The following is a 25,525-nucleotide window of genomic DNA, read 5'->3' on the forward strand; positions in this document are numbered from 1 at the left end:
CTGGCAATTACTCAGAAAAGCTACCTGCCACTTGGACAACTCTGCAGATTTCTAGCAAAAGTGAAAATCCAAAATAAGTAAATAAAAGAAAAAAAATCCACTGTATCCAAACAAACAGAAGCCTTGTGGGCTTTGGAGTAGAAGCTGATGGTATTGTTCTGTCCTTCTGCCCCTCCCTAACCCCATAGGACCCACTACAAAGGTCGAGGCACATCTGGGCTCTGCGGAGGCAAAGGACGAAAAACAAACTCGCTGCCATCGCGCCCATACCAACTCATAGTGCTCCTACAGGGCAGGACCGAACTTCCCCTGTACATTTCTGAGACTGTAAGTCTTCATGGGCTTGGAAAGCCCCGTCTTTCTCCTGAGGAGCTAGTAGACCCTAGCTGGTAACCACTACACCACCAGGGGTAAGGGCAGAATTTAACCAGAGATGGAGTAGGGCAGAGGAGGGGCTGTGTCTAGAAAGAGGACCAGCCCAAGTGGGGTTCCAGAAGACTGTGAGCAAGGAGGCAGTTAGGGGCAGGTGCATAGTTAAGAGCAAAAGTCCTGATGCTTCATTCTGCCTGAGACTCTTCCAGGAGTCTTGTAAAAAGCCTGTTCTGAAGCCCTGCTAGAACACACAATGCACTTCTATGTCCCTCTCTGAGAAGCACCAGGAGACTTGATTCAATTGTACACGTTATTCCTGCTTTGAAGGCAGGAACGAAATGCTGTTTTGCTCCTAAACTAAAGGTAATTGGGATCCTTAAAGAAAGAAGTAAAACAAAAGAAGGAAGTAGTAAAACATGGGAATAAAAAAAAATCGGTGCGCCTTCACTTTCCCCCAAGCTACCCCAAGCTACAGCAGTACAGGAAGCTCCTTCCTTCATTAATTTACACTTAGAATGTCCCAACCCAGCCTCACCATCGATGCTGACTCATAGCGCCCTTATAGGACAGAACAGAAACTGCCCCCGTGGGTTTCTGAGACTGTCACTTGGGAGTGGAAAGCCCCGTCTTTCTCCCCAGGAGCAGCTGGTGGTTTCAAACTGCTCACTTGAGGTTAGCAGCCCGATGCATAACCAGTGTGCCACCAGGGCTCCTGATGGTTCCCAGGTGTTGCAATTTCTCTGCTAAGCCTAGCACTCACCTGGTACTGAAACAAGATGAGATGTGCTTGATGCTCTAGTCCAAGACCTACTATCCAAACAGAAAGGAGCTGCATTGGTTTGGGCAAGGGACAGACAGTACCTTGATCCAGGCTGTGTTGGAAATGACCTATCTCTGTTTCATGTGTTTAGTCCCTGGCCACCTGCGATGAGTTTCTCTAGTTCCTAATTTAGGAGTTGGACTTAGGAGGGGCAAGGTTTAAGGTGCGGCTGAGAATGTCTTTGTTGGATTCTCACCTGGGCTCAACCATTCAACTAGCCCTTTCCCCTGAGGATCTTTGATAATCTCTGGGGGCTTATTAAGGATGTCCTAGAAGGAAGGACAACTGGGAAATCATGGGCGCTAACCCTCAAATAAAGGAGCCCTGGTGTAGTAGTGGTTGAGTTGGACTGACTGCAAGGTCAGCAGTTCAAAACCACCAGCCTGAGCTTTGGGAGAAAGACAAAACTTTCTGCTCCTGTGAAGTTCCTGCCTCTGAAGCCCACAGGCAACGTTCTATCCTGCTCTATAGAGTTGCTCTGAGTTGAAATTGATTTCCTGGCAAGGCGCTTGGGGCGTTTTTTTTGAACCCTCAAATGAATGAAAACAGGCAAAAACCCCTTAGTCAGGAGGTCTGGAAAGAGTCTGGCTAGGGAATGCGGCCTGAAGGTGGTCTGAGATGCCTTCTTTGGGGTTAGCCATTGATGTAGCCTGAGTTCCCCACAATAGGAACTGAGTAAGAGCTTGAGTTGCTATTGTGAAAGTTCCAAGAGTAGGAGTGGAGGGCTGGGCAGACTCAGAGAAGGAAAGAGAAGGCCGTCCAAGTGTGCATTATTGAGCTGAGAGTGCGTCACCCCCTTGGCTTGTGTCCCCCCACAAGATGTGAGTGGTCTGACAGCTACGCAATGATGCAATAATCTCCGTGAAGCCATCTGAATTGGTCAGTCGGTTGGTTGTACAGGTGTGAAGTTGGGGTGCAACACCCTTACTCCAGTCAGTTTTTTGGGGGGGGGGCTGACGCTCCTGTTATCTTACAAGAGGCAAAAGGAGAGACAAGTGGTCAGAGAGGGAGGGACCTCAGTATCACCACAGAAGAACCAGGAGCTGAGCGTATCTTTCTGACCTGATTCCCTATGCTGGCAACCTTACAGACCCAGGAGTGAGACAAGGATCTGACGGAGAAAGAAATTCTTCCTCTGGAGCTGGCACTCTGGATTTGGACTCTTGGCTTCTGAATCTGAGAGGATATGTTTGTTTATTAAAGCAGCCAGCCATTGGTACTTTTTTTTAATAGCACCACTTGATGGTCACTATTCTGGGAGCTGTATAAAATGTTCCTCAAATTGTTCACCAGAAAAATGAAAAATTTTCCCACCAGCTGCTGTCTGGCTTTTTCCAAAACCTGCCCTATGAGTTGTACATTCCTTTGCACTGCCGGGACAATAGGTTCCTGCAGGAGTCAGATGCTGCTTGGTCACAAAATCTGAGAGGAAGATAACAGGTGTAGGTGAGGCAGAGGTGACCAAGTTACATCTGTGAGCAGCTAGTTGTAAAGGAAAACCAGGAGTTAAACGGTGGGGAGGGCAGATGTGAGGTCAGCCTCAACCAGCCTCTGATAGAATCTCAAACAGGTCAAATGTTTCCGTGTCTTCCACAAATAGAATTGTGTTTCCATCTCATAAGTCCAAAGTCAGGAACGTCGAATTCTTCCTTAATGTATTGTTTGCTTTGCCAGCAATGAATAACCCTCTAGGGTGACTCAGCACAGTGATTCATTGTCATGCCGTCCCATGGTGTCTTTTCTAAAGTATAGCACCGCAGCAAACACTCTGGGCTTGAGTGTGAATGAAGTGGGTACCCTCCCTTCTTGATTTTCCTGGTCTTCAAGACACTGACAAGACACAGTGCCAGCGCTGTGGACCCAGCCGCAACCTTCCCGAAGCTCCTGGAGCCGGGCTGACAAGTTTATTTTATTTTTTTCAAGCTCCGCCGGACACTTACTGCCCTCTCCTTCTTACCTAATTTGTCTTACACTTAGCTCTGCCACTCATTCCCCGTGCCGTTTACATTCTCTCCGTGGTCTGTTTCTTCTCCTGAAACCATTGGCCTCTGACGTTCTATTCTTCAAACTCCGGGGAGTTAGGATGTTCAAGTAGCCTGAAAAGACTTTTCTGGAAAAAGAAAAGAAACCTCTCTAAATTCTTTCATTTTCTCAAAAACAAAAGCCAACGTAAGACAAGCCCCCGGGGAGCTCCACAGTGGGACTCACACAGGACTAGGAAGGAGCCTCACCTCCTGCTCACTTCCTGGAGGGGCACCTTCTCCTCCCCCCCGCCCGCAGCCTGCGGGACCAGGACCTGGGTCGGCGGAGGTTGGAGCCGGGGTAGAGCCCGGATCGACGGGGGCAGTTCCGAGTCGGCGCCTAGTGCTTCCGGGGACCCCCTCTGCGAAGGACCCCTCCTTCGAAGGCGCCCAGCCCCGGGCGCCAGGGCAGGAGAGGAAGGAGAGCTCTGTCCGCCCGCCCCGGCGCCGGGCGCCGGCTCCGCCCCGCGCGCAGCCAAGGTGCCTGCGCATCGCCGAGCACCGGCCCGAGGCAGCCGCGTGGGAATCCGCACAGGGGCCTCGCAGAGCGGCCCGCGCCGTGTCTCCAGGGCACGAACCGCTCCCGTCCGGGCGAGAGACCCAGCCCCGCGGCCCCGCCCCTGGTTTAGGTAAGAGGAGGGGGCGCAGTGCGGACGTGGCGGCGCTCTGCGCGGCCCCGCGGTAGGGGAGGAGAGCGGGGGGTTGGGAGGAGGGCGAGACGGAGGGCAGACGGGCGCCTTCTCGCCCAGCCTCGTCTCCGCTCCCGGCGACCCTCGCCCGCCATCCTCCCGGCCCCTCGGGAGCCAGGCCTGGTGGTTCCTATTCGAGATCATGTGCTTAGCAGGGGGAGGCCCCCGAAGGTAGAACACGGGGTTCTCAGGTCTGCCGCGGCGTTTTACAGAAGGGCACTCAAGCCCCCTGGAGGGAGGGAGGGAGGGAAGGCACCGGCGCAAGGTCACGCGGTAATCGGAGGCCGTGCCAAGATGAAAGCCAGGCGTCTTGCCTTTCGGCCCCTTCATCGGGACACTGCTTCCTTCTGGACCGCATCTCCCCCTTCCTGCTGGTCCACCCTTCCCTCGTCCTTCCCGGGGCCCTCCTCCTCGGGGCTTTGGGGGCACCCATCCCGCCGCGGCGCTCTGGGGGAGGTTGCTGGACGCCCAGAGCCTTGATCCAGCTGCGTGCGCACCCGCCTCGCCGGCGGCTGCGCGGGGCTCGAACGGACCGCGGGGCCGGCGCAGAAAGGGGGCAGAGGAGGGTGGAGGCGCCGCAGGGGCAGTCAGGGGGTGCTGGGCTGGCGGCGGGTGCGGGCCCGGGAAGACCAGGACCTCTGCGGCGGGCCGGCAAGCCGACAGTGGGGCTTTGTGTGGGCGACGCCGCCTCAGCCAGTGGGAGCGCAGGCTGGGCCGAGCCTCCTCGGCTCGGCGCCCTCCGGCCGGCAGGATGCAGCTGCTGCTCTGTGATTGGCTGCGCCGCCGCCGGCTGGGCGGGGCCAGGTAGACGTGCGCACCCGGCTAGCCGGCGGCTTACGCGGGGCTCGGACGGACGGGAGGACACGGGGGGAAAGACCAGAGGGTGGGAGCGCCGCAGGGGCAGCCAGGGGATGGTGGGCTGGTGGCGGGCCCGGGAAGACCAGGGCCCCTGCGGCGGGCGGGCGGGCTGACCTTGGGGCTTTGTGTGGGCGGCACCGCCTCAGCCAGTGGGAGCGCAGGCTGGGCCGAGCCTCCTCGGCTCGGCGCCCTCTGGCCGGCAGGATGGAGCTGCTGCTCTGTGATTGGCTGCGCCGCCCCCGGCTGGGCGGGGCCAGGCGCGCAGCGGGCAAGGCGCCTGCGCGTCCCGGGCGTCGGCGGGCTCTGCCGGCACGCCGGAGCTTGCCCGAGGTTGCGTCGACCTGGGCCGGGCGATGGGCCCAGACCCTCCTCCGCTCACCTCCGGGCGGTGCCGGGCGAGTGGTGGGTTTGGCGGTGCGCAGGGCGTGGGTTCTGCTCTTTTGCTGCCAGCCATCCCGCAAGGCCTGCCCGTGGTCAGCTGATGCAGTCACGGTCTAGCCCGCCATCAGCACTTTGAGGGGTTGCAGAGCCACGCGCTTCCTTACGCAGAGCTGCTGCCCGCTTCCTCTGTGATGCAACAAATACCCTTCTTTACGGCGAGATGTTGGAGCCCGGCCCTGCGCACGATGCGTTTATCTGGCGGGAGGGATGGGGTTGACCTTTGAAGTTTGTGTCGCTTTTGCATTCCCTCAATACACATTTCTAGAGCGGCTGCTTCCTGTCGGGCTCCGGAGCAGGCATTTTGGAAGAGCCAGAAGTGAATGATTCAACACGTAGGTTCTTGTCTTTGGGGCACTCACAGCCGAGATGGCTGAATATTTAGGAATACCGCTACTACCTCTACTATTTATTGTAGAGGCTCAAAAGAAAGGTGCGAAATGCAAATCTGACTGAGAGATTGTGTGTGACCTAGGGAACTTGTAAAGACATTGGTGGAGGTGTTGCTTGAGCAGGCGGGGCTTGTCAGGGGTGGAACACAGATTTGGTATAGCATGAGCACAACACTGAGAAGAGTGTAATAAATGGCACAAAAGCAGATAAACAAAGTACAGCTGGAGGCAGGATTTGGAGGGGCCGGGTGAGGAGCCGGGCTCCTGTGTTGTGCTCGTTTTGAATTGAAATTTTTCAAGGGCAGTGGGTTTTTTTGTTTGTTTTTAAAATAGAATGGCTTCTTAATCTGTCAACTGGGCTGTCACTTTTTACATCTTGAAAAGCCTCTCCCACTCCCTTTGTGCCCCCCCACACCCCCATTTTAATTAGTGGGTAAATTGTGGTGGCCTCTACCTCCCAAACCAAGCCAGAATCTGAGTACCTCATCACCTCCAGAGCTTCCACCCGCACTGACAGCCTCTTTACACCTCTCCCACACCAAAGCAAACCTAACCCAACGCAGCCATTGTCCAGTTGAGTAGAGCAGAGACCTCCCCCATAAGGCTTCCCAAGGCTGTGATCTTTTTTTTTTTTAATTGGGGCCTTGGATAGCTTATTACCATCCATCCATCCATTGTGTCCAGCACATTTGTACATAAGTTGCCATCATCAGTCTCAAAACATTTTCTTTCTACTTGAGCCCTTGGCATGAACTCATTTTTTGCTCCCTCCCCAACCCTCCCCGCTTCATGAATCCTTGATAATTTATTAAAAAAATTTTTCATGTCTTACACTGACCCCTTGGCTGTGATCCTTGTGGAAGCCAACTGCCACATCTTTCTCCCTCAGAGTACCTGGCCTGGCGGGTTCAGATCACTCGCCTTTCAATCCGCTGCTGAATGCTTAACTCCTGCGCCACCAGGGCTCCTTTATACATGCAGGAAGCACTTTTTCACATTTCACAGGAGTTGTGCAGTACAGAAAGAGTCCTCGAGTTCTAGTGGGTCCTGCACTGGACTATAAGATCAGCAGTTCGATCCCACTAATTGCTCTTCAGTAAAAAGCATAAAGTCTCAGAAACGCAAGGTCTGTCTACTCTTGACTCACAGGCTTTCAGTGAGTCAAAATCCACTCGATGGCAGTGAGTTTGGTTTGGTGCAGTCCATAGCCTGCAACCTGTTTTATTGCTCTGTCACTTCCAGCTTGGTCTCTCTGCTTCTGCCCAATTCCTACCGGGAGAGTTGTCTTTTGGTAGTGTAAGTCTGATGATAGGCGATCCTCTGCTCAAAGCTTGATTCATTTAAATATTTGCAGGGTGCTGTTCTAGGTATAGAGGAACCCCGGTGGCATGGTGGTTGTGCTTTGGGCTGCTAACTGTAAGGTCCACAGTTCGAAACCACCAGCAGCTCTGAGGGAGAACAACAGGACTTCCTACTTCCACTGAGTTACAGCCTTAGAAACGCATAGTAGCAGTTCTACCCAGTCCTGCAGGGTCACTATGAGTTGTCATGGACTCAGTAGCAATGGGTATGTTCTAGGTATAAGATACCCTGGTGGCTCTGTAGGTTAAGCATTGATCAGTTAATCACAGGTCAGTGGTTCAAACCCACTAGCTTGTCTGCAGGAGAAACATGCGCTGGCTGCTCCCTTAAAGCTTTACAGCCTCTGAAAACCTATATAGGGTCACTATGAGTCAGGATGGATTTGATAGCAGTAGGTTTGGGAAAGGGGATCCTAGACATTAGGAACGCTGATGGCCCCATGGGTAACTTCAAGGCCAGTTGTTCAAACCCCCCAGCCACTCCTTGGGAGAAAGATGAGGCTCTTGTAAAGATTCAGCCTTGGAAAGCCTGAATAGAGTCACCGTGAGTCAGATGGTGCGTTTGGTTCTAGGTATTACGGATACAGCAGTGAACAAAAAAGACTGAAAATCCTTGTTCTCAAAAGTTTTCATTTTACAGGTACTGAGAAGTAACTGGGTCAATAAATACAATATGTAGAAAGTTATAATATGGTTAAGCAGCTGGGAAGGGGTTGGGAAGTCTCAGGGCAGGTATGGATGGGATTGACTCGGGATGTGACAGAAGTGAGAGAACAGGAGTGCTAGGCCCATCCAGGGTTGTATGTACCCCTCCCCCCCGCTCCCGCCCCCTCTAGTCCAGTCCAACTGCAGCTTCAGAGGTAAACCTCTTCGGGGGAAGGATCAGGTGAACAGGGCAGACACCCAAAACATGACCACTGCCAAGTGTTTGTGGTGTGCAAACTGAGACGAACTCTGCCGGCCACCAAGGGGACAAGAGTGTCTCTCAGACAGTGTCTGCTTTAGCTTTGCCACTCCTGGACTGGGCTAGACAGTTAAGTCCTTGGCTTTTATTGAGGGTCTCTGTGACTTGTGGTCATATGGGATTCATCTCTGCATTTAGAATACAGTTTCCCGAGAACTGTTTCTCCTGTCACCTGTTGTGCCTATACAAGGTTTTAGACTTGGCCTCCAGGAGCTAGCCACCCCCTAAGGAATAGCGGGCATCTTTTTTGAATCAAGGCTTTGGAATTCGTCAGATTCCCCTTTCGTTAGCCTTTTCAAGGAAGCGCCGGTAACTACAGTTGGTGTGCACAGCTGAGCTGGCCAGCCACTGTTAAGAAAGATGCTCAGAGGGAGAGAGGCCAAGGGTGGTAAGCATCTCCCTGGTCAAGCATCTCAAACTCCAATGCCCAGAGCGTCCAGAAGGTCAGTTAATGTTACTTGGAACATCCACTTAGTGGTTGGTGGCCATCAGTTGATTCTGGCCCCTGGGCTCCCGGTGTGCAGAGAAGTGCTCTCCAGGGTTTTCAGTGCTGTGACGGTATTTCCGAAACAGCTCACCGGCCGGCCTTCTAAAGGCACTTCTGAGTGGACTACAACCGCTAGCATTTTCAAACTACATAGTTCCTTTTTAATAATTTCACTGGCATCCAATTCGCATGCCCTACATTTCAATGTCCAGTCACATTCATAAGAGTTGTGCAGCCTACCTATACAATCAATTCCAGGACATTTCTTGTATCTTGCACGCTTTGTTGTGAACTCCCCATTTCCCGCCAGCCTCCTGTCATTGTCCCTTTGAATCTATTGATTCAGTGGTGGTCTCTCTTGGTTGACCTAATCTTGGTTGCATTTACAGAAAATCCTACAAAATCAAGAGAGAATACAACCACGACAGGATGAAACAAAGAGTGCAAACAACCATGACAAAATGAAACAGAAAACCTCAGCATCAGAAAATATTAAACACTGGAGCAAACAAAGATGTCACACTTTCCATTAACTCCTGCCATTGCAGTTGTCCTTGTCTGGTAGCCAGGCCTTGCCCTTCTCTGTTCCATAGTCAGAGGGGACTCACCAGTGGCTTCAAGTGCACACAGGGCTTGGGCTTTCTCCGTCATCTGCATCGCAGCCTTCTGCAAACCGTACAACCACCGGCCTTTGGGCAGCTAGTTGAGTGCTTTCCCACCTCCACTACCCAGGAAACCAGAAGTTTAAGCAAACTGGTGCAGACTGGGTTTCTGTGATAGCTTAATTCCCTGGTTACACCACCTTTTAAAGCAGGAGGCTGGCCCAAACAAAACAGCCAAGCAGAACATTTTTGGAGGCAGTCTGCCAGTTGCTAGGCCCTGGAATCTGTTTGTACCGAAGCTCTCTGGTCTTAAGCTCTAATGTAAGGTCCCTACCCAGAATAGCTTCCTGCTTCAATCCAGGGTCCCCTCACTACGCAATGCTCAGGGTCCGCCCAAGCGTCCTGTGCTAGAGCACAGGTGGTCTTTGCTGCTGAGGCCTGAACCCCGAGTTCCTCTTTCCTGCCACGCCGGCTGCTTCTAGGAATGTCAGGACTTTAAATGGCTACCTCTTTACCGCCCCCACCCCTGACAGCCAGTGCAGTGAGGTCCTTTGCAAAACAGTCACGTCAGAATGCAAGGCCCGGAGCCCAGCCTTTTGGAGGAGGGCAGGTGTGGGATGCAAAAGGGTTTTTCCCCAGGTTCCCCATATTGTGTGCCCGGGCTGCAGCCATCCAGAGCAGTCAGACACTGTTGTCTGTCCCACCATAGGTGGGACCCACTCCCTGCTGATAGGATAATGGAGAGCTCAGAGACAAGGTCAAGTCCACTCAAAGATGACCAGTTAGGTTGCCATCTTGTCACGTGTGTACCCCTATGCCCTCTCCTTCCTATTGTATGTACACCTCTAGATCACTTCCCTCCCATTGCATATATTACCTATGGTACCACCCCTTCCCGTTATGATGTAATCGGGGCGCTTGCACGCCCCCTAAGTGTATATAAGCCTTGAGTAGAATTATACCCCCTCCTCTTCTCCTCTCCCACTTCCATGCGACCACCAAGACTTTACCAGAATTTGTACGTATTAGTGCCGCACAGTTGCGCCGTGGCCCCTTTGGTTGTCTGGGCCGGCTGGCTTGACAGGCAGTGCTGTCGGTACCACAGCAGTCTTCCACATGGGAGCATCTGGCGATTTCGACAACCTGCCACCAAGTCCACTCCAATGCATAGCAGCCCTCCGGGACTGCCCCGATGGCTTCTCGGAGAGTCACTCTTCACAGGAGTAGAGCGCCTCATCTTTTTCCCAAGGAGCAGCTGGTGGTGTCAAAGTGCTGCCCTTTGGGTTAGCAGCCAGGTATGTCCCCATTACACCATCTCAAATTATGAATTTGGTCACGGCGACTCCAGCCTTCCCTCCTGTCCCCTCTGCCACGTTACCCCTTGACAGCTAACCCCTTGAACTTCACTATAGCGAGACCAAGGCGACTCCCCATGTACCCTACCTCTCCCCTGGCAGCACCCACCACTCACAACCATGTCTGCAAGTGCGGGAGCTTACTTCTTAGTGCAAGACAGCACAGAGCATTAAGCCTCAACAACACTGATGAGTCCGTGCAAGTCCTGTGTCGTAGCACAGTGTTGGTGTGAACATAGCAGCGTGCGTGAGAAACCAAGGACACGCGTCAGAAACCCGTGTGAGAGACTCCACTGTGGCTGGGGCGTCGTCCCAGGGGTTGAGTTTGTGCGCGGTGCTTACTTTCAGGTCGTGCCGACTCTCAGGACAGCAGTCCTGTGTGGAGACAACATCATTGAAGCATTTTCTGCCACGGGCATTGGGCAGGAAGAATGGAAGTTCCTTAATGACAGACAACTACTTTGAAATGGCCCATGATGGTGCCCTCCCACTCCAGGGCCGACGGGAGGAGGGTGGAGAGGTGGGTACTCAGCCAGCTGGTCAGTACTGGGGTGGAGGAAGGGGCACCCAGCTATAGAGTCTGGGCCAAACTAAAGGATCATGCTCTGGTCTCATTGGTCCAGTTGCCAGCAAGGTGCTGGCTAGAGAACCTGCAATTTTGGCCACAGACTGACTGTGCCTTAGGAGCCAAGGACCCCCAGTGCCAGTGAGTCCTGGGGGACAGCTCGCTCCTCCCACTGGGTCCCTTCCACAGCAGGCCCTGCTCTAGACTTTGGGGATCTCGTGGGGAACCGGATAGACATAGGCCCTGTGGTCCAGTGGGGGCAGATAAAGTAGGGAGCAAGGCACTTTGGGAAGGAGCGAGGTGCATGCAGTGAGATCTGGCGCTGTCGGGGAGCAGTTGGAGGGCGGGAGAGGAGTCAGGTCAGCCCCTCTAAGGTCTGAAAGGTCAGAAGGGCACAGCCTTTGGGAGCGTGGATGGGGCAGGAGTTGGACAGTCACTAGATGCCCTCAGGAGGCCAGCGTGCACAGTGCCATGAGCACAGGGAGCAGGCTTCCAAGCAGGGCTGGAAAGGGGAGCAGTGGCCAGCTCCAGCAGGCTTGGGAAGGAGGCTTCCAAGCCAGGGAGTTATACCATCTGAGGAGAAAGATCTTTCTATGGCTGTGCTGAGTCGGGCCAGGAAGGACTCTACATCATAGTCCGCAGGCCAGCGAGCTGTGTTTCCTAAAAAATAACCTTGAGAAATGCCTCTACCTGTCTCCTGCCAGCACCACTGCAGTGGTTAAGTTCATGGACTTAGCGCCTGACGGGTTGACCCAGGCGATTGGGTAGGTTTGGGGTGGTAGCCAATGGGGGAGGGGGCAGCTGCTTCCCACACAATACCTTATTCCTGATAAGGACTGGGTGGCACCCTGGAGTGGGGTGTACAAAGGGGAGGCTAGCGCCTGTTTCCCCGGAAAAGAACCACACCTCCCCCAGGCTCTGTGTGCTGTTCCCCTCCCTCCGGGCCTTCCATTTCTGCTCTGAGAGCCAAGAGGAGTCACTGCGAGAACCCGAGGGTCACTAACCACACACTGATAATGCAGGACTAGTAGTGGGCCCTGGGGTGCACTGCAATAGGAACCGCCCCCCCCCCAGTCATTCATTCTCATGGGTCTCCGGCCTGAGCCAAGCATCTAGAGCAGTGCTGCTCAACCTTCCTCATGCTGCGGTGACCCCCCAACCATAAAATTATGTTCATTGCTACTTCATAACTCTGATTTTGCTACTGTTATGAATTGGGCAACCCCTGTGAAAGGGTTGTTTGACCCCAAAAGAGGTCCCAACCCACAGGTTGAGAACTGCTGGTCTAGACAAAACAAAAACATGGCTTGCTTCAGTAGAACTTGAGTTCTCTGAAGTTGTTTTGGTGGAGGTGGCGGTGGCGGTGGAGGTGAAGGTTATGGTGGAGGTGGTGGTGGTGGTGGAGGTGGAGGCGGTGGAGGTGGTGGAGGTGGAGGTGGCGGTGGAGGTGGTGGTAGCTATTGATTGAGGGTATGCAGCCAAAATACTGTTTTGGGGGTTGGTTTATTTTTTCTTCTTTCCTTCCTTTGTATTTATTTGAATATAGTTTATTCACTTATTTCTGTTTGTATTTTGTTCCCTCCCCAGCCCCATTCCTGGGGATTTCATTTGATGTTTGGATAGGTAAAACCTAAACAGAGTTTAACTCGAAAGTAAAAACTAAAGGAGCCCTGGTGGCACAGTACTTAAGCGCTCAGATATTGATCCCCAAACTGTTGGTTCAAACCCACCAGCCACTCCATGGGAGACAGATGAGCCGTCTGCGTCCACAGACTTGCAGCCTTGGAGACCCTGGGCTTGCCCTACCTACCCTGTCCTATCGGCTGCCACCCGCAGGAACAACTCGGTGGCTCAAGATCTGGTTTCTGTTTTATTTGCTTAGTCGTGGTGCCAAGTGGCCTTAAGGCAGTAACGCTGAGTGAGACGTGACCGGGCTGCAGTAAGGTTCACTTAACCGGGATGGAGGGTAATGCATGTTTTAGGCTGCCTGAAGAGTCATTCTGTTATAGCTTCAGTCTCCGTGCTTTAACAAGCTAGCAGTGTGAATGGTTGTTGACCGATACAGCTGCTCTCCCCGTCAGACCCCGTGCTTGGTGGGGTGGGACTGGGAGTGGGGGGAGGTGACGAGCTGAGTCCTGTAAGATGTAGCCTAGGGCTTGAAGAGGCATGTGAGCAAACTGGGAGGGAAGGCAGATGTTCTGGGTCACCAGGTGGATGTGGGAGCACGGATGAGGGACCCAGCACCCCATGAGTCAGAATCCCCAACGGGTGGGGAGGCCCCAGGCACTTGCTGCTCAGCCTGGCTTGGAGAGCTCTGTCCAACCTTCTCATGCCACACACAGGTGATGGCTTGTCCAGGGTTGGGTGACACAGTCAGAGCCAGAATGTAGGTATCAAGGTACTACAGCCCCCTGAATCTTTCCATCATAGAAGCCTGGGGTGAGGGGTGGGAGTGGGCGAGGTTCATCTGGTACCATGACTGGATGTGGGCAGAACAGGCAGAGAGCCCAGTTTGACTTTCATAACCTGGAGGGAAATGCCCACCACGGCCTGCATCTCTGAAGGAGACAGGTAAGGTTGGGCCGCATTCTGTGTTTCAGAACCGGCTGGGAGGACATTCTCCTTTGGTGCCACAATGCTCGCTGCCCGCCTCTCCAGGCGCCTATCCCAGCTCCCCGGGAGAACCCTGAGCGTCTGTCATAGAGAGCATGTAACAAGGTAAGAAGCCTGTCGTTTTGACTCTGTGAAGACATTCGATTGTGTGACTCATAACAAATGATTCACGAAGAATGAGGATTCCAAAGTCTCAACTGTGCTCATGTGAAACCTGCACGTAGACCAAGAAGTGGTCATATTTGAACAAAACAAGTGTCAGCGACACAAGTTTAACCTAGGACCATGACCTCATATTGCTTTATGGCTGAATAGACAAAGTTTTCCCCACAGGTGCTGCTTTGAGACCATGTTTCCCCTGAGCTGCATTAATGCCACTGCCGCTTGTCCCTCCAATGCTGAATCTTAGTATTTTCCGCCTCTCACACTGCCTCCTGGGTTACCAGTCACCATGGCCGATTCTTGATGGGAGAAACAAGTGGTAGAAACGCAGACTGCTAGAATGAATGCCGTGGCTAGCCGAGGTGGCCTCCCAAAGGTGCCACGTTCTTGGAAGCCAGGGCTCTGAGGAGCAGCGGGTTCTTCCACAGTCTTGGGGAAGTGCCAGAGAGCACGTTCTCCCCGGTCCTAGATTATTTCTGGACCAAGGTGGAAATCAGGAAGCTCAACTCCTCTGAACCTGGTTGCCCTGAGAATGTGACTGGCTGTCTAAGGTTAACAGCAGCGTCAGTCAGCAGGCGCTAGGATCGCGTCACAATTAGAGCAGCCCAAGGCTAGTGTGGCTTCGGGAGATCCAAGTTCCTTGTTTCTTCTCTGCTGTCCTGAGGGTGTTTCTCACCACAGGGTTCCATGATGCTCCGGCACCCCCAGCCTTAGTCTAGACAAGCAGCAGCAAGGCAACATGGACGAAGGGAAACACAAACGCACCCGCGCAGGAAAGCAATGTGTTCCCCGTGGTCATCACAGACTTTTGCTTGCACTTGATTGGTCACAAGTTAGTCCATGATCACTGGTTAGCCTGTAGTCTGAAAAGGGTTGGGAACGTTGCTACCACCAGGCAAAATCCAGATCTTGTTTCATGAGAAATGAGAAGAATGGATATTGAGAGATAGGTAATACTGTGCTGCAGCTGAGCTAAGTTGTGGCCTCGTGCTGATTTTATCCCCAGAGATGTTGCAGACTTTTTGGCCAGAGACTCAAAACACTCCCCCAGCACTCCCACCCCTTGCAGCAGCCGTTTCAACTCTGGTTGCCGGTTAGCGTCACCTAGAGCATTAAAACAAAACAAAAACCCAACCCACAGCCATGAAGTCAACCCACAGTGAGGCTACAGGACAGAGTAAATCCGTGATACAATTCCCTCCTGTGATCTTGGATTTTATTATTTACAACCCTTGGCTCAACCCTTGCTGCTTCTGTGTGGGATTAGCCGACACCTCATTTAGATAGCTTGAAATGGTTTCAAGACAAGTTGTAAGACCCCAGATGTCACTCTATCTGATAGACAGATGTTGTTCTATCTGATAGGCTTTCTTCACTGCATTTTGCTGTGTCACACATATCTTCATGGTCAGTCTTATTTCAACCATATCCCTACCCATTTTCCTTCTCTTACCGGATTATTATGAATCGCATCTTAGATAGTACATTTACTTTTGTAATATTCTAGTGTATATTTCTAAGTGATATGAACTCATTTAAGAACATCACCATCAAACCAGGATCACATTTCCAAATGTATCTAATGAAGAATCAGCAAAGCAAACCTGAGGCCCATCAGCCTAGATCAATCACCCCTTCTCTTGGACCTCCTGTACTGGAATCCCTCCTTGTTAGGAACCCAGGGTCCCAAGTGTTAGCCATTCATCCTGAATCGGAATGTCAATGGGAAGACTCCTGGTACCTGTTGCCCTTGTCACTCCGACTCACGGTAACTACACGTGTGTCAGTGGATCTGTGCACTAGAGGGTTTCAGTACTTTTTTCTCAAGTACATCACCAGGCTTTTCTTCCAGTGTGTGTCTGCGTGGACTCAGATCTCTAACCAGCTGAGTCTCTTAACCGTTAGACGCACTCAGGACCTCCTCGTATACTTTGGACCTGGAATCAGGAAAGATCCTGAAACAACTCTGTATTTCATTCATGACACATTTGTTTGTTCTTAGTATTTCAGTGTCCTTCATCAGCGCTATAATTCAAACGCATCAATTTTTCCGGGGATTTCCTTGTTCATTGTTCAACATTCACCTACATGCGAGGCAATCCAGAATACGATGGCTTGAGTCCATTCCAGTGATTTTCTTGCTGAGCTTTGGGATTTTTTTATGTATAGGATCATATAATCTTTAAATAAATGCCTGACCTTTCCTTTCTTGCTGTATAGTTTTGGTTGAGACGTCCAGCACAACATTGAATAAAGGGTGATAATAAAGATCATCCTTGTCTGGTTTCTGTTCACAATGGAAATGCTGTCATTTTCTGTTGAGACTCATGGCAGAACTAAATGCTGGTGGGCATGTGGAGAAACTGGGTAGCCCCTACATTTCTGACAGGAGCATGAAATTGTTACAGGCAATTTGGAAAACTGACAATTTCTTAAAAAGCTAAATAGCAACTGTCATATTGTCCAGCAGTTATACTTCTAAGCATTTATTCCAGACATATGAAAACTTAAATTCATTCAGAAATCTGTACATGAATACCCATAGTAGTTTTATTTACAACAGTGGCTTTATTCTTAACTATAAACAAAAGCATCTTATCTATCCATAGTTTCTTTCTTTAAGGACTAAAGTGTGCCTGAACCAAGTCATGGTATTTTCAATTGTGTTAGTCCGGGTAGACTAGAGAAACAAATCCAGGGAGACTCATGTGTATAAGAGGGGGTTTTATATAAAGGGTAATTGTATATTAAGAAAGCATCCCAACCCAGTCCAGTCCAAGCCCATATGTCCGATAACCAATCTACAAAGTCCTCTTCAGACTCACAAGACATGCAATGATGCCAAATGCAGGAAGGTCACAGGCCAGTTGGGGGGAAGTGTTATAGATCATTGACACTGTAAGCATCTCAGCGCTGGTGGGGGTCTCCACATGGCTTCTCCAGGTCCAGGGTTCTGGCTGCATCAGGGTAGGTCCATGTGGCTTCTCAGGGATCTCTTGCAGGGAGTCAGCCTTGTAAGTAAAGAGTCTCCAAGGAAGTGAGCAGAGAGTATCTCCTGCCTCCAAGGAGCAAAAATACAGGATTTCCCAGAATTCTCAGGAGAAGGCCAAGCCCACACAGAGGATTCATTGGCTATATCCTGATTGACAGACCAGACTCCACCCCTTCACTCTTAATCCTCTCAAGTCCCAAATTTACACCAGTTATGTAACTACCACATCAGTTGCCTCATGCATGTGAAAGTTGGACACTGAATAAGGAAGCCTAAAGAGTCGTCAGTGCATTGGATTGATGGTGCTGGTGACGAATATTGAGAAGTCCCACGGGCTGCCAGAAGAACCAACAAATCTGTCTTGGAAGAAGTACAGCCAGAATGCTCCTTAGAGACAAGAGTGGCCAGACTTTGTCTCACATACTTTGGACATGTCAGGAGAGATCAGTCCCTGGAGAAGGACATCATGCTTGGTAAAGTAGAGGGGCAGCAAAAAGAAGGTTCTCAATGAGATGGATTGACACACAATGGGTGGCTGCAACAACGGGCACAGGACAGGGCAGTGTTTCATTCTGTTGTGCACAGAATTGCTCTGGGCCAGTACCGACTCAATGGCACAGAAAGAACATAAACATCCTAGATGTCCTTCCGCAGGTGAATGGTGAAACACACTTTTATCTCCATACCAGGGAATGCTGCTCAACAATAGAAAGAACATCGATTCAGGCAACAACTTGGAAGAATCCCCAGAAAATTGTGTTGTGTGAAAAAAAGCCAATCCCGTATATACTGGATTATTCCATTTGTACACATTCTTGAAATGACAGAACTATAGAAATGGAAAACATATTAGGGGTCATCAGACATTAAGGAGTAGGAGAGAGATGGGTGTAGAAGGGCTTCATCAGGAATCTTGGTGATGACGGGAATGTTCTTGACCGTGTCAGTGTCAGCATCCTGGTTGTGATACTGTACACAGTACAGTCTTACAGAGTGTTACTATTGGGGCACATTGGGAAGAATCTAAGAGGGTATTTCTCTGTATTTCTTAAAACTGCCCGTGACTATAAAATAGGAAAAGGAGTTTTAGTGAAACAGTGCTATTGGGAAATAGACTTGCTGTTATTAGTTGCTGTTGGGTTGATTATAACGCATGGTGACCCTATGTGGGTAGTAAGATGAGAATTGTCAGCTTTCTTCAGAAAGCTAAAAATTTTGAAACTTCCTTGGGGGAGGACGACAAGTTTTGACAGGGCCTCTCCACAGCAGTGCATTCTGGATGTAGGTCCGTGGCTCTCTTCCTGCACAGTGCAAAGATGACTACTGCAATTGTTGACCTTTTCCTGTCAGTCTAATAACCCTTTTGGGGAGAGGGCCACTTAATTAGCGGTACCATCAAACCTGGGGTGGGGCCACGAGAATCAGTGTTGGGTGCTGCGTCTAGCTGGTGGGTGCTGAGGGCCCTCTGAATTGTGACACTGCAGGAAGAAGATCTAGGGAGGGGCCCGACTTGTGCTCACAGCTTCATTCTCTCTTACAGACACAAATCGCTGTTTCCTGCCATCCCCTCTGCTCCCATCAGCCAACGAACTTACGCCATCAGCCAACGAACTTACGCCAGCCAAGTCAGCCCTGTGAGTCACCTCCTGGAAACCAGTGCGTGGTCTTGAGTCCTGCCCCGGGGCCCGGGCCCTGAGTCACCTTCTGAGCACAGCTGCAAAGCTTTCAAGACCCTGGGAGCTGCTTTCTCCTTTGACACCAGCAGTACGGGGGTTAAGACATTGCATTGCGGAGACTTTCTTAATGAATTTGGGGTTTAAGAGTTTGGACTCAAATCGCTCAGTCCTGGTTCCAATTCCAGTGCTGCCACCAACTCCATTGGGCATTTAAAGATATGCTTCCTTACGTGTAACTTGGTGTAATCATAGTTATGGAGTTGTTGTGAGGATGAAATAAGACTAATATATGAACGGGGCCTTACAATGATAAGGACTCCAGAAGCAACTGTCTTTGATGGTGGTGGTGGTAACAACAATGGTGATTGTAGATGAGGAATCAGTGCCACAAAGGGGAAGTAGCTTCTCCAAGTGAGACTGTTAGTTGCAGAGTTGGTTAGAACCCTGTCTCCTGATTGTGAGTCCAAGTTTTTCCCACTCTACCCTGGTGCTTCTCCAGAAAGAGCCCAGCAGGAAAGGCCGGGTCTGGGCCATTCAGGACACACCAGAGGCTGGGGAGGCCGGGTCACTCTGCTATCAGGATCCTGAGTTACTAATGTCGGGTCTGACCTTATACAACAGGTTGGCAGTAAGGCTGTCCTGGTCACAGGCTGTGACTCTGGATTTGGGTTTAGCTTGGCCAATCATCTGCATTCCCAAGGCTTCCTGGTGTTTGCTGGCTGCTTACTGAAGGTAAGAGACGGTCATTGCCATTATCCTCATCCCTTTGCACACGCCCACTCCTTTGCACTTGACTTGCGTTCCTAGCAACCGTCTAGCTATGCCTGTTCGTCATGGCTTTGCCCACTCACTCATTCATTTATTCAGAGACCAGATACTATTGGGGTGCTGAGTGCTTTGCTAGTTTTCGGTAGAAAAATAAGATCAGATCCTTGTCCCCAAGGAGCTCACTGCCATGTGGTGAGTGAGGGGAACAGCTGTGCACAGAAACACCTGGACAAGTGAGCGTGAAGAAGGGCCGCAGGCACGTGCTGGGAATGCTCACTGAGAAGGAGAGAAGGAACGAATTGCTTCTGGCCTCACAGAAGCGTTTGTTCTGGCCCAGGGAGCAGTCTTAACATTGTACTCTGTGGGAGCTGAGTGCAAAGAGCTTTCAGACAGAGGGGATACCCCGAGGCTCCTTCTGGGCACGTCAAGTGACTTTTCGGTACACAAAGGAAGTGTTGGAACTTGTGGCTGCAGAAGTAACTCGGGGACAGGTTCCTGAAACCAGAGAATTGTGCAACGAAACCACAACCCACCTTGACAACGTTTACACCACTCCCCAAAGGTTCCTCATCACCGGTGCAGCTAATCCCAAAACTGACTGGTTTCCCGTCCCATTGTTACTGTTGTAAGGTGCCGTTGAGTTGGGTCTGACCCATAACTACTACCTTCTGGCCAAGAGAATGAAACCCTGTCTGGTCCTGCTCAGGCTTCACACGTGTGTGTGTGTGTGTGTGTCCCAGCCCCTTGTGCAACCACTCCATCAGCCCAGCTTGTTGAGAGGGCCTTCCTCTTCGTCCAGGCCGCACTCCTTGACCAAGCACGATGGATGCGCTTCTCTATGCACTGGCCTCTCCAAAGGGCAGCAGCCAAAGCCTTGTCGTCTCTCCCTCTAAGGAGTATTCTGGTGGCACTCCTTCCAAGACAGACTTGTTGGTTCTTTTGGCAGCGCGTGGGACTTTCGATCTTCCCCACCGGCAGCATCGTTCAAATGCATCGATGATTCTTAGGTCTTCCTTATTCAGTGTCCAATGGTCTCGTGCATACAAAGCATTTGGAAATACCATGGCTTGTGTCAGGCGGACCTTAGTCCTCAAAGTAACATCCCTGCTTTTAATGCTTTAAAAAGGATTTACCCAAAGCAATGCATCCTTTGATCTCTCCAGTGCTGATTCCATTATCCTTGATTGTAGATCCAAGCAAGACAAAATCCTTGGTAACGCCAGTCTTTCTCCACTGACCACGATGTTGGTTACGCATTGGTCTAGTTGTGACGATTTTAGTCTTCGTTCCACTGAGTCGTCATCCATAGTGAAGGCTGCAGTCCCTGCTCTTCGTCAGCAAGTGCTTCAAGTCCTCACTTGCGTCAAACAGGGTGGCGCTAGCTGCAGACTGAAGGTTGTTAATAAGCCGCCTTCTGGTCCAGATGCCTCTATCATCATTCAGTCCAGCTTCACATGATTTGCTCCATGTACAGATTGTATAAGTCTCGTGAGAGACTCCAACCCTGATGCACATCTTTCCTGATTTCAAACCACATAGTATTCTCGATGTGTTCGCACAACTTTTCCTAATTTCAAACCATGCAGTATTCTTTTTTTTTAAATCATTTTATTGGGGGCTTGTACAATTCTTATCACAATCCATACATCCATCCATTGTGTCAAGATCAAGAACATATGTACATTTGTTGCCATCATCATTCTCAACCATGCAGTATTCTTTTTTTTTAAACATTTTATTAGGGGCTCATACAACTCTTATCACAATCCATACATATACATACATCAGTTGTATAAAGCACATCTGTACATTCTCTGCCCTAATCATTTTCAAAGCATTTGCTCTCTACTTAAGCCCTTTGCATCAGGTCCTCTTTTTGTCCCCCCTCCCTCCCCGCTCCCCCCTCCCTCATGAGCCCTTCATAATTTATAGATTATTATTTTGTCATATCTTGCCCTATCCGGAGTCTCCCTTCCCCCCCTTCTCTGCCGTCTGTCTCCCAGGGAGGAGGTTATATGTGGTTCCTTGTAATCTGTTTCCCGTTTCCAACCCACTCACCCTCTACTCTCCCAGTATCGCCCCTCACACTCCTGTTCCTGAAGGTATCATCCACCCTGGATTCCCTGTGCCTCCAGCCCTCATATGTACCAGTGTACAACCTCTGCCCTATCCAGCCCTGCAAGGTAGAATTCGGATCATGGTAGTTGGGGGGAGGAAGCATCCAGGATCTGGGGGAAAGCTGTGCTCTTTGTCGGTACTACCTTGCACCCTGACTGACCCATCTCCTCTCCTAAACCCCTCTATGAGGGGATCTCCAGTGGCCGACAAATGGGCCTTGGGTCTCCACTCTGCACTTCCCCCTTCATTCACAATGGTATATATATATATATATACATTTTATTTTTGCATGATGCCTTATACCTGGTCCCTTTGGCACCTCGTGATCGCACAGGCTGGTGTGCTTCTTCCATGTGGGCTTTGTTGCTTCTGAGCTAGATGGCCACTTGTTCACCTTCAAGCCTTTAAGACCCCAGTCACTATCTCTTTTGATAGCCGGGCACCATCCGCTTTCTTCACCACATTTACTTGTTCACCCACTTTGGCTCCAGCAGTTGTGTCGGGAGAGTGAGCATCATAGAATTCCAATTTAATAAACGAAAGTATTCATGCATTGAGAGAGTGTTTGAGTAGAGGCCCAAGGTCCTTCCGCCACCTTAATACTTAACCTATAAATATAGACACATAGATCTATTTCCCCATCCTCCTATATATATTTGCATGTACATGTCTTTGTCTAAACCTCCATAAATGCCCCTTGACTCCTAGCTCTTTCCTCCATCTCCCTTGACTTTCCTCCTGCCCCACTTCCATGCTCCGTCCACACCTGGGTTACAGCTATACCTCTTCTTTACGCAACCTTACTCTTGATCATTCCCCACCAGGCCTGTCACTCCCTCCTCACTACCATTTTGGGTCCCATGTTGTTCCCTTGTCCCTGTGTTTGTTAACACTACTTCCTTACCCCCCACCTCCCCCCACCCCAAGTCCCCACGAATTGTCGAACTGTCGGTCCCGTTGTTTTTCCTCCAGATAGTTCATCCAGCCTGTCCTATTCAGACAGACCTGTGGAGACACTAACATGCACGAAAACAAGACAGAGGAAAACAAAGCAACAGTATACAACCAGACAACAAAACAACAACAAAGCACTGACAAAGAACAAAACAAAACACATCACGAAAGAAAAGCTTGTAGTTAGTTCAAGGATCCTTTGTTGGCCCTTAGGAGCGTTTCCAGTCCAGTCGGTTGGGGCACCACGCCCTGGCCTCAGTGTCCACTTTGAGCATTCCCTGGGGACCTTGCCAGGGAATTCAATGGAGGCGCAATCCACATGTTGCTAGGTGCCGATGAGTCCGTTCCAACTTAACCTGATCCTCTGTGCAACAGAACAGAACGCTGCCCTGTCCTGCAATTATTCTTATGTTTGCGCCCTTGTTGCAGTCACGTGGAGTCTGCAAATGAATTTGGGGCTTTCAGCATCATCCATAACCTTTTCCAAGTGAGGTGCTCGGAATGAAAACTCTAATAAAATCCTTTCATCATGGATTTTATTATTAAGAATCCCTTGATCACACAGACTGATCTGCTTCATGCAGACGTAACTGGCACCTTACTTAGATGACTGCATAGTTTAAGACAACACACTAGGCTTAATTTCTTTGTAAAAAGGATACCAATTCAATGGGGGAAACTTAACAATAGAGGTGAATACAAAGAAAACAATTTGCATGGCCAGATTCTAAACAGAAAAGGATGTGTTTGCCCTTTAAATATTGAACCCTTCTGAATCACAAAAGTAATGTGTTTGCCACAGAAGCTCTACAAACTATCAACAATCCTGCTCAATGTCTTCAGTCGTTGTCCTTGGATGCCGATCCATGTGGGCAGTGCTGACTCGTCACAGCCCTCTCGACAGAATAGAGCACAGTCCAGTCCTGCAGCAGCCTCAGTCATTGCCATCTTTGAGCCCATTGGTGCAGCCACGGGTCACGTCGTCTCCTCACAGGTCTTCCCCTGTCTTGCTGCTCTTCTGCTTTGTCTTTTTCCTGGGACTGGCCTCGCGTGACACTGTCCAGAGTACATGAGGCTGAGTCTTGCAGCATTCAGCCTGTACGCCTTCCAAGGCAGCTTTGTTTGTTCTCTGGCAGTTCATGTTATATTCAATAGCCTTTGGCAACACCAAAATTCAAATTGCATTGTCCAGCTTTGAGATACACATGAGGTCACTGAAAGCACACCTTTGTCCTCTAGCACTATACAGAGGTCTTTTGCAACAGATTTGCACAATGCAATATGTTGTTTAAATTTTTGGCTGCCGATTCCATGAGTGTTGGTCATGGATCGGGTAAAAGGAAATCGTTGAGAACTTCAATCTTTTCTCCATTTATTGTGATGCTGTCTATTGGTCCAGCTGTAAGGAGTTTTATTTTCTTGACATTGAGTTGTAATTCATACTGAAGACTGTATGTGGTCTCTGACCTTTATCAGCAAGTACTTCCTCTTTGCTTTTAGCAAAGAAGGTTGTATCATCTGCATTTTACAGGCTATTAATGAGCCTTCCAAAGAGCTCTAGTGGCACTGTGTTGCAAGTGTTGGACTACTAAACGTAAGGTCAGTGGTTCAAGTGCACCAGCTACTTCTCAGGAGAAAATTGAGGCTATCTGCTTCTGTGGAGCTTTACAGCCTTGAAAACCCTATATGGGCTGCTATGAATCAGAATTGACTTGATGGCAATAGGTTTGGATTGGTTTGGTTTTTTTAATGGGTCTTCCTCTAATCTTGATGCTGAATACACTCTTCATCAAATAATCCAGTTTACCAGATTATTTGCTCAGTTTATAGATTTGAATAAGAATGATGAAAGGGTCCAACACTGATACACACCTGTGCCCCAGCATCTACATCATTAAGACAGCTCTCCTTTGAGGAGACAGCTCTTCCCCGGATGTATTTTGAGTGCCTTCCAACCTAAGGGCCTGGCCTCTGGGCTTTGTGTCTGTTAGTGGTCTGCTGCTGTAATGAGGTTTTCAGTGGCTGATCTCGCAGAATGACCAACTTTTCCTCCTCCTTCCCAAGCTGTCTTAGTCCGGAAATGCTGAGGAATCCTGTCCTCCATGGGTGACCTTGAGGAATCCTGTCCTCCATGGGTGACCTTGAGGAATCCTGTCCTCCATGGGTGACCGTGAGGAATCCTGTCCTCCATGGTGACCTTGAGGAATCCTGTCCTCCATGGGTGACCTTGAGGGCATTTGAAATTTTAACCTCATAGTTCTCAGCATCATAGCAACATGCAAGGTACCACACACTGACAGCCCAGTGGGGTATACAGAAGTGTGTGATATAAAAAAATGACTTTATATTCCCAGCCACTTACTCCAAAGTAATTTTGTGTGCCTGTTAGTAACCGTAAAGCTCCATGTGGATGGCCTTGTACATAAGAATATATGCTTCTTTTTTATTCAGTGAGTATTAGGGAAAAAGTCCCAGATGTGAAAATGCTAGGTTGAAGGACACGTAGGTTTTAGATTTTATAGAACCTGTCACATAGCTCCCCAAAGTCTGTACTAACACATATTCCCTCTGACAGTGCAGGAGAGACTTATTGGATGAGGAATTTTGGAGACGGTGTGGCATACGTGGAAGTGGGTTTGCTACCAAATGTAGACCCACCACAGCAAGTCCTGGCAGGAAATGCGATGCCACAGAAAGATCTTGTGCCTCTGAAGTTCCTTGTTCATGTGTCCAGCACATGTGCCATGGTGTTGGTTGTGCCACCTCTCGGGTGGGCGTACTCCACTTCCTGGTCTGTGTCTCTGCTCTGCTAGCCCTCCTTCCTGCTCCCCCTCTAAGTTTCACAATGCCTCACGCTTGCTCCGCTCATTGCTTCTAAGACGTGATAAAATGCTCAAATAGGATACATGCCAAGTATCCTCCTGGTCCTGCCTTGAGGTGCCAGACAATAGATGCTGGGAGATTGTAAGGCCTTTCTGCCAGGATTAGCCTATCATCTGCCCCAACTCGTATGAGAAGTCATTGAGGAGACTGAGTGAGCATGGTGAAGGGCTAGAACGCTGCACACCTTTCCTGAGTTTAGCCCACATCGGTCCCTTGTTCTGCTTAAATGACTACCTCTTGATCCATGTGTAGTTTCTGTATGAGATTTCTCATACAGTTTTTAAGTGTTGACAATTTCTTTGCGTTACATGAAAATATCAACTTGTCTGCAGCTAAGTGAGCAGCGGGCTGGTCACTTGCCCGCTCTGTTTGAAGCCAAGAGCCCACCAGCCTCTGATAGACACAGGGAGGCTCTGTTCCCTTCGGTCAGTAATG

The 25,525-nt window shown here is 50.1% G+C and overlaps 1 protein-coding gene across 2 annotated transcripts in view; it reads left to right on the forward strand.

The window, feature by feature from the left end:
• The first annotated feature begins 3,436 nt into the window (after positions 1 to 3,436).
• Positions 3,437 to 25,525, forward strand: part of BDH1 (3-hydroxybutyrate dehydrogenase 1) — a 36,891-nt gene continuing 14,802 nt past the window's right edge. The window contains exons 1-4 of one of the 2 annotated variants that reach the window (XM_075556237.1): positions 3,437 to 3,842; positions 13,525 to 13,642; positions 18,232 to 18,325; positions 18,989 to 19,099. In XM_075556237.1, coding sequence (XP_075412352.1) covers positions 13,560 to 13,642; positions 18,232 to 18,325; positions 18,989 to 19,099 — 288 coding nt within the window. In that variant the 5' untranslated portion in view covers positions 3,437 to 3,842; positions 13,525 to 13,559. Of the gene's footprint in view, positions 3,843 to 3,929; positions 4,074 to 13,524; positions 13,643 to 18,231; positions 18,326 to 18,988; positions 19,100 to 25,525 lie in introns of those variants that run through there. The other variant, XM_075556238.1, reaches the window with a different exon arrangement.

The sequence above is a fragment of the Tenrec ecaudatus genome, chromosome 8, assembly GCF_050624435.1.
Source record: "Tenrec ecaudatus isolate mTenEca1 chromosome 8, mTenEca1.hap1, whole genome shotgun sequence".
Taxonomy (NCBI): domain Eukaryota; kingdom Metazoa; phylum Chordata; class Mammalia; order Afrosoricida; family Tenrecidae; genus Tenrec; species Tenrec ecaudatus.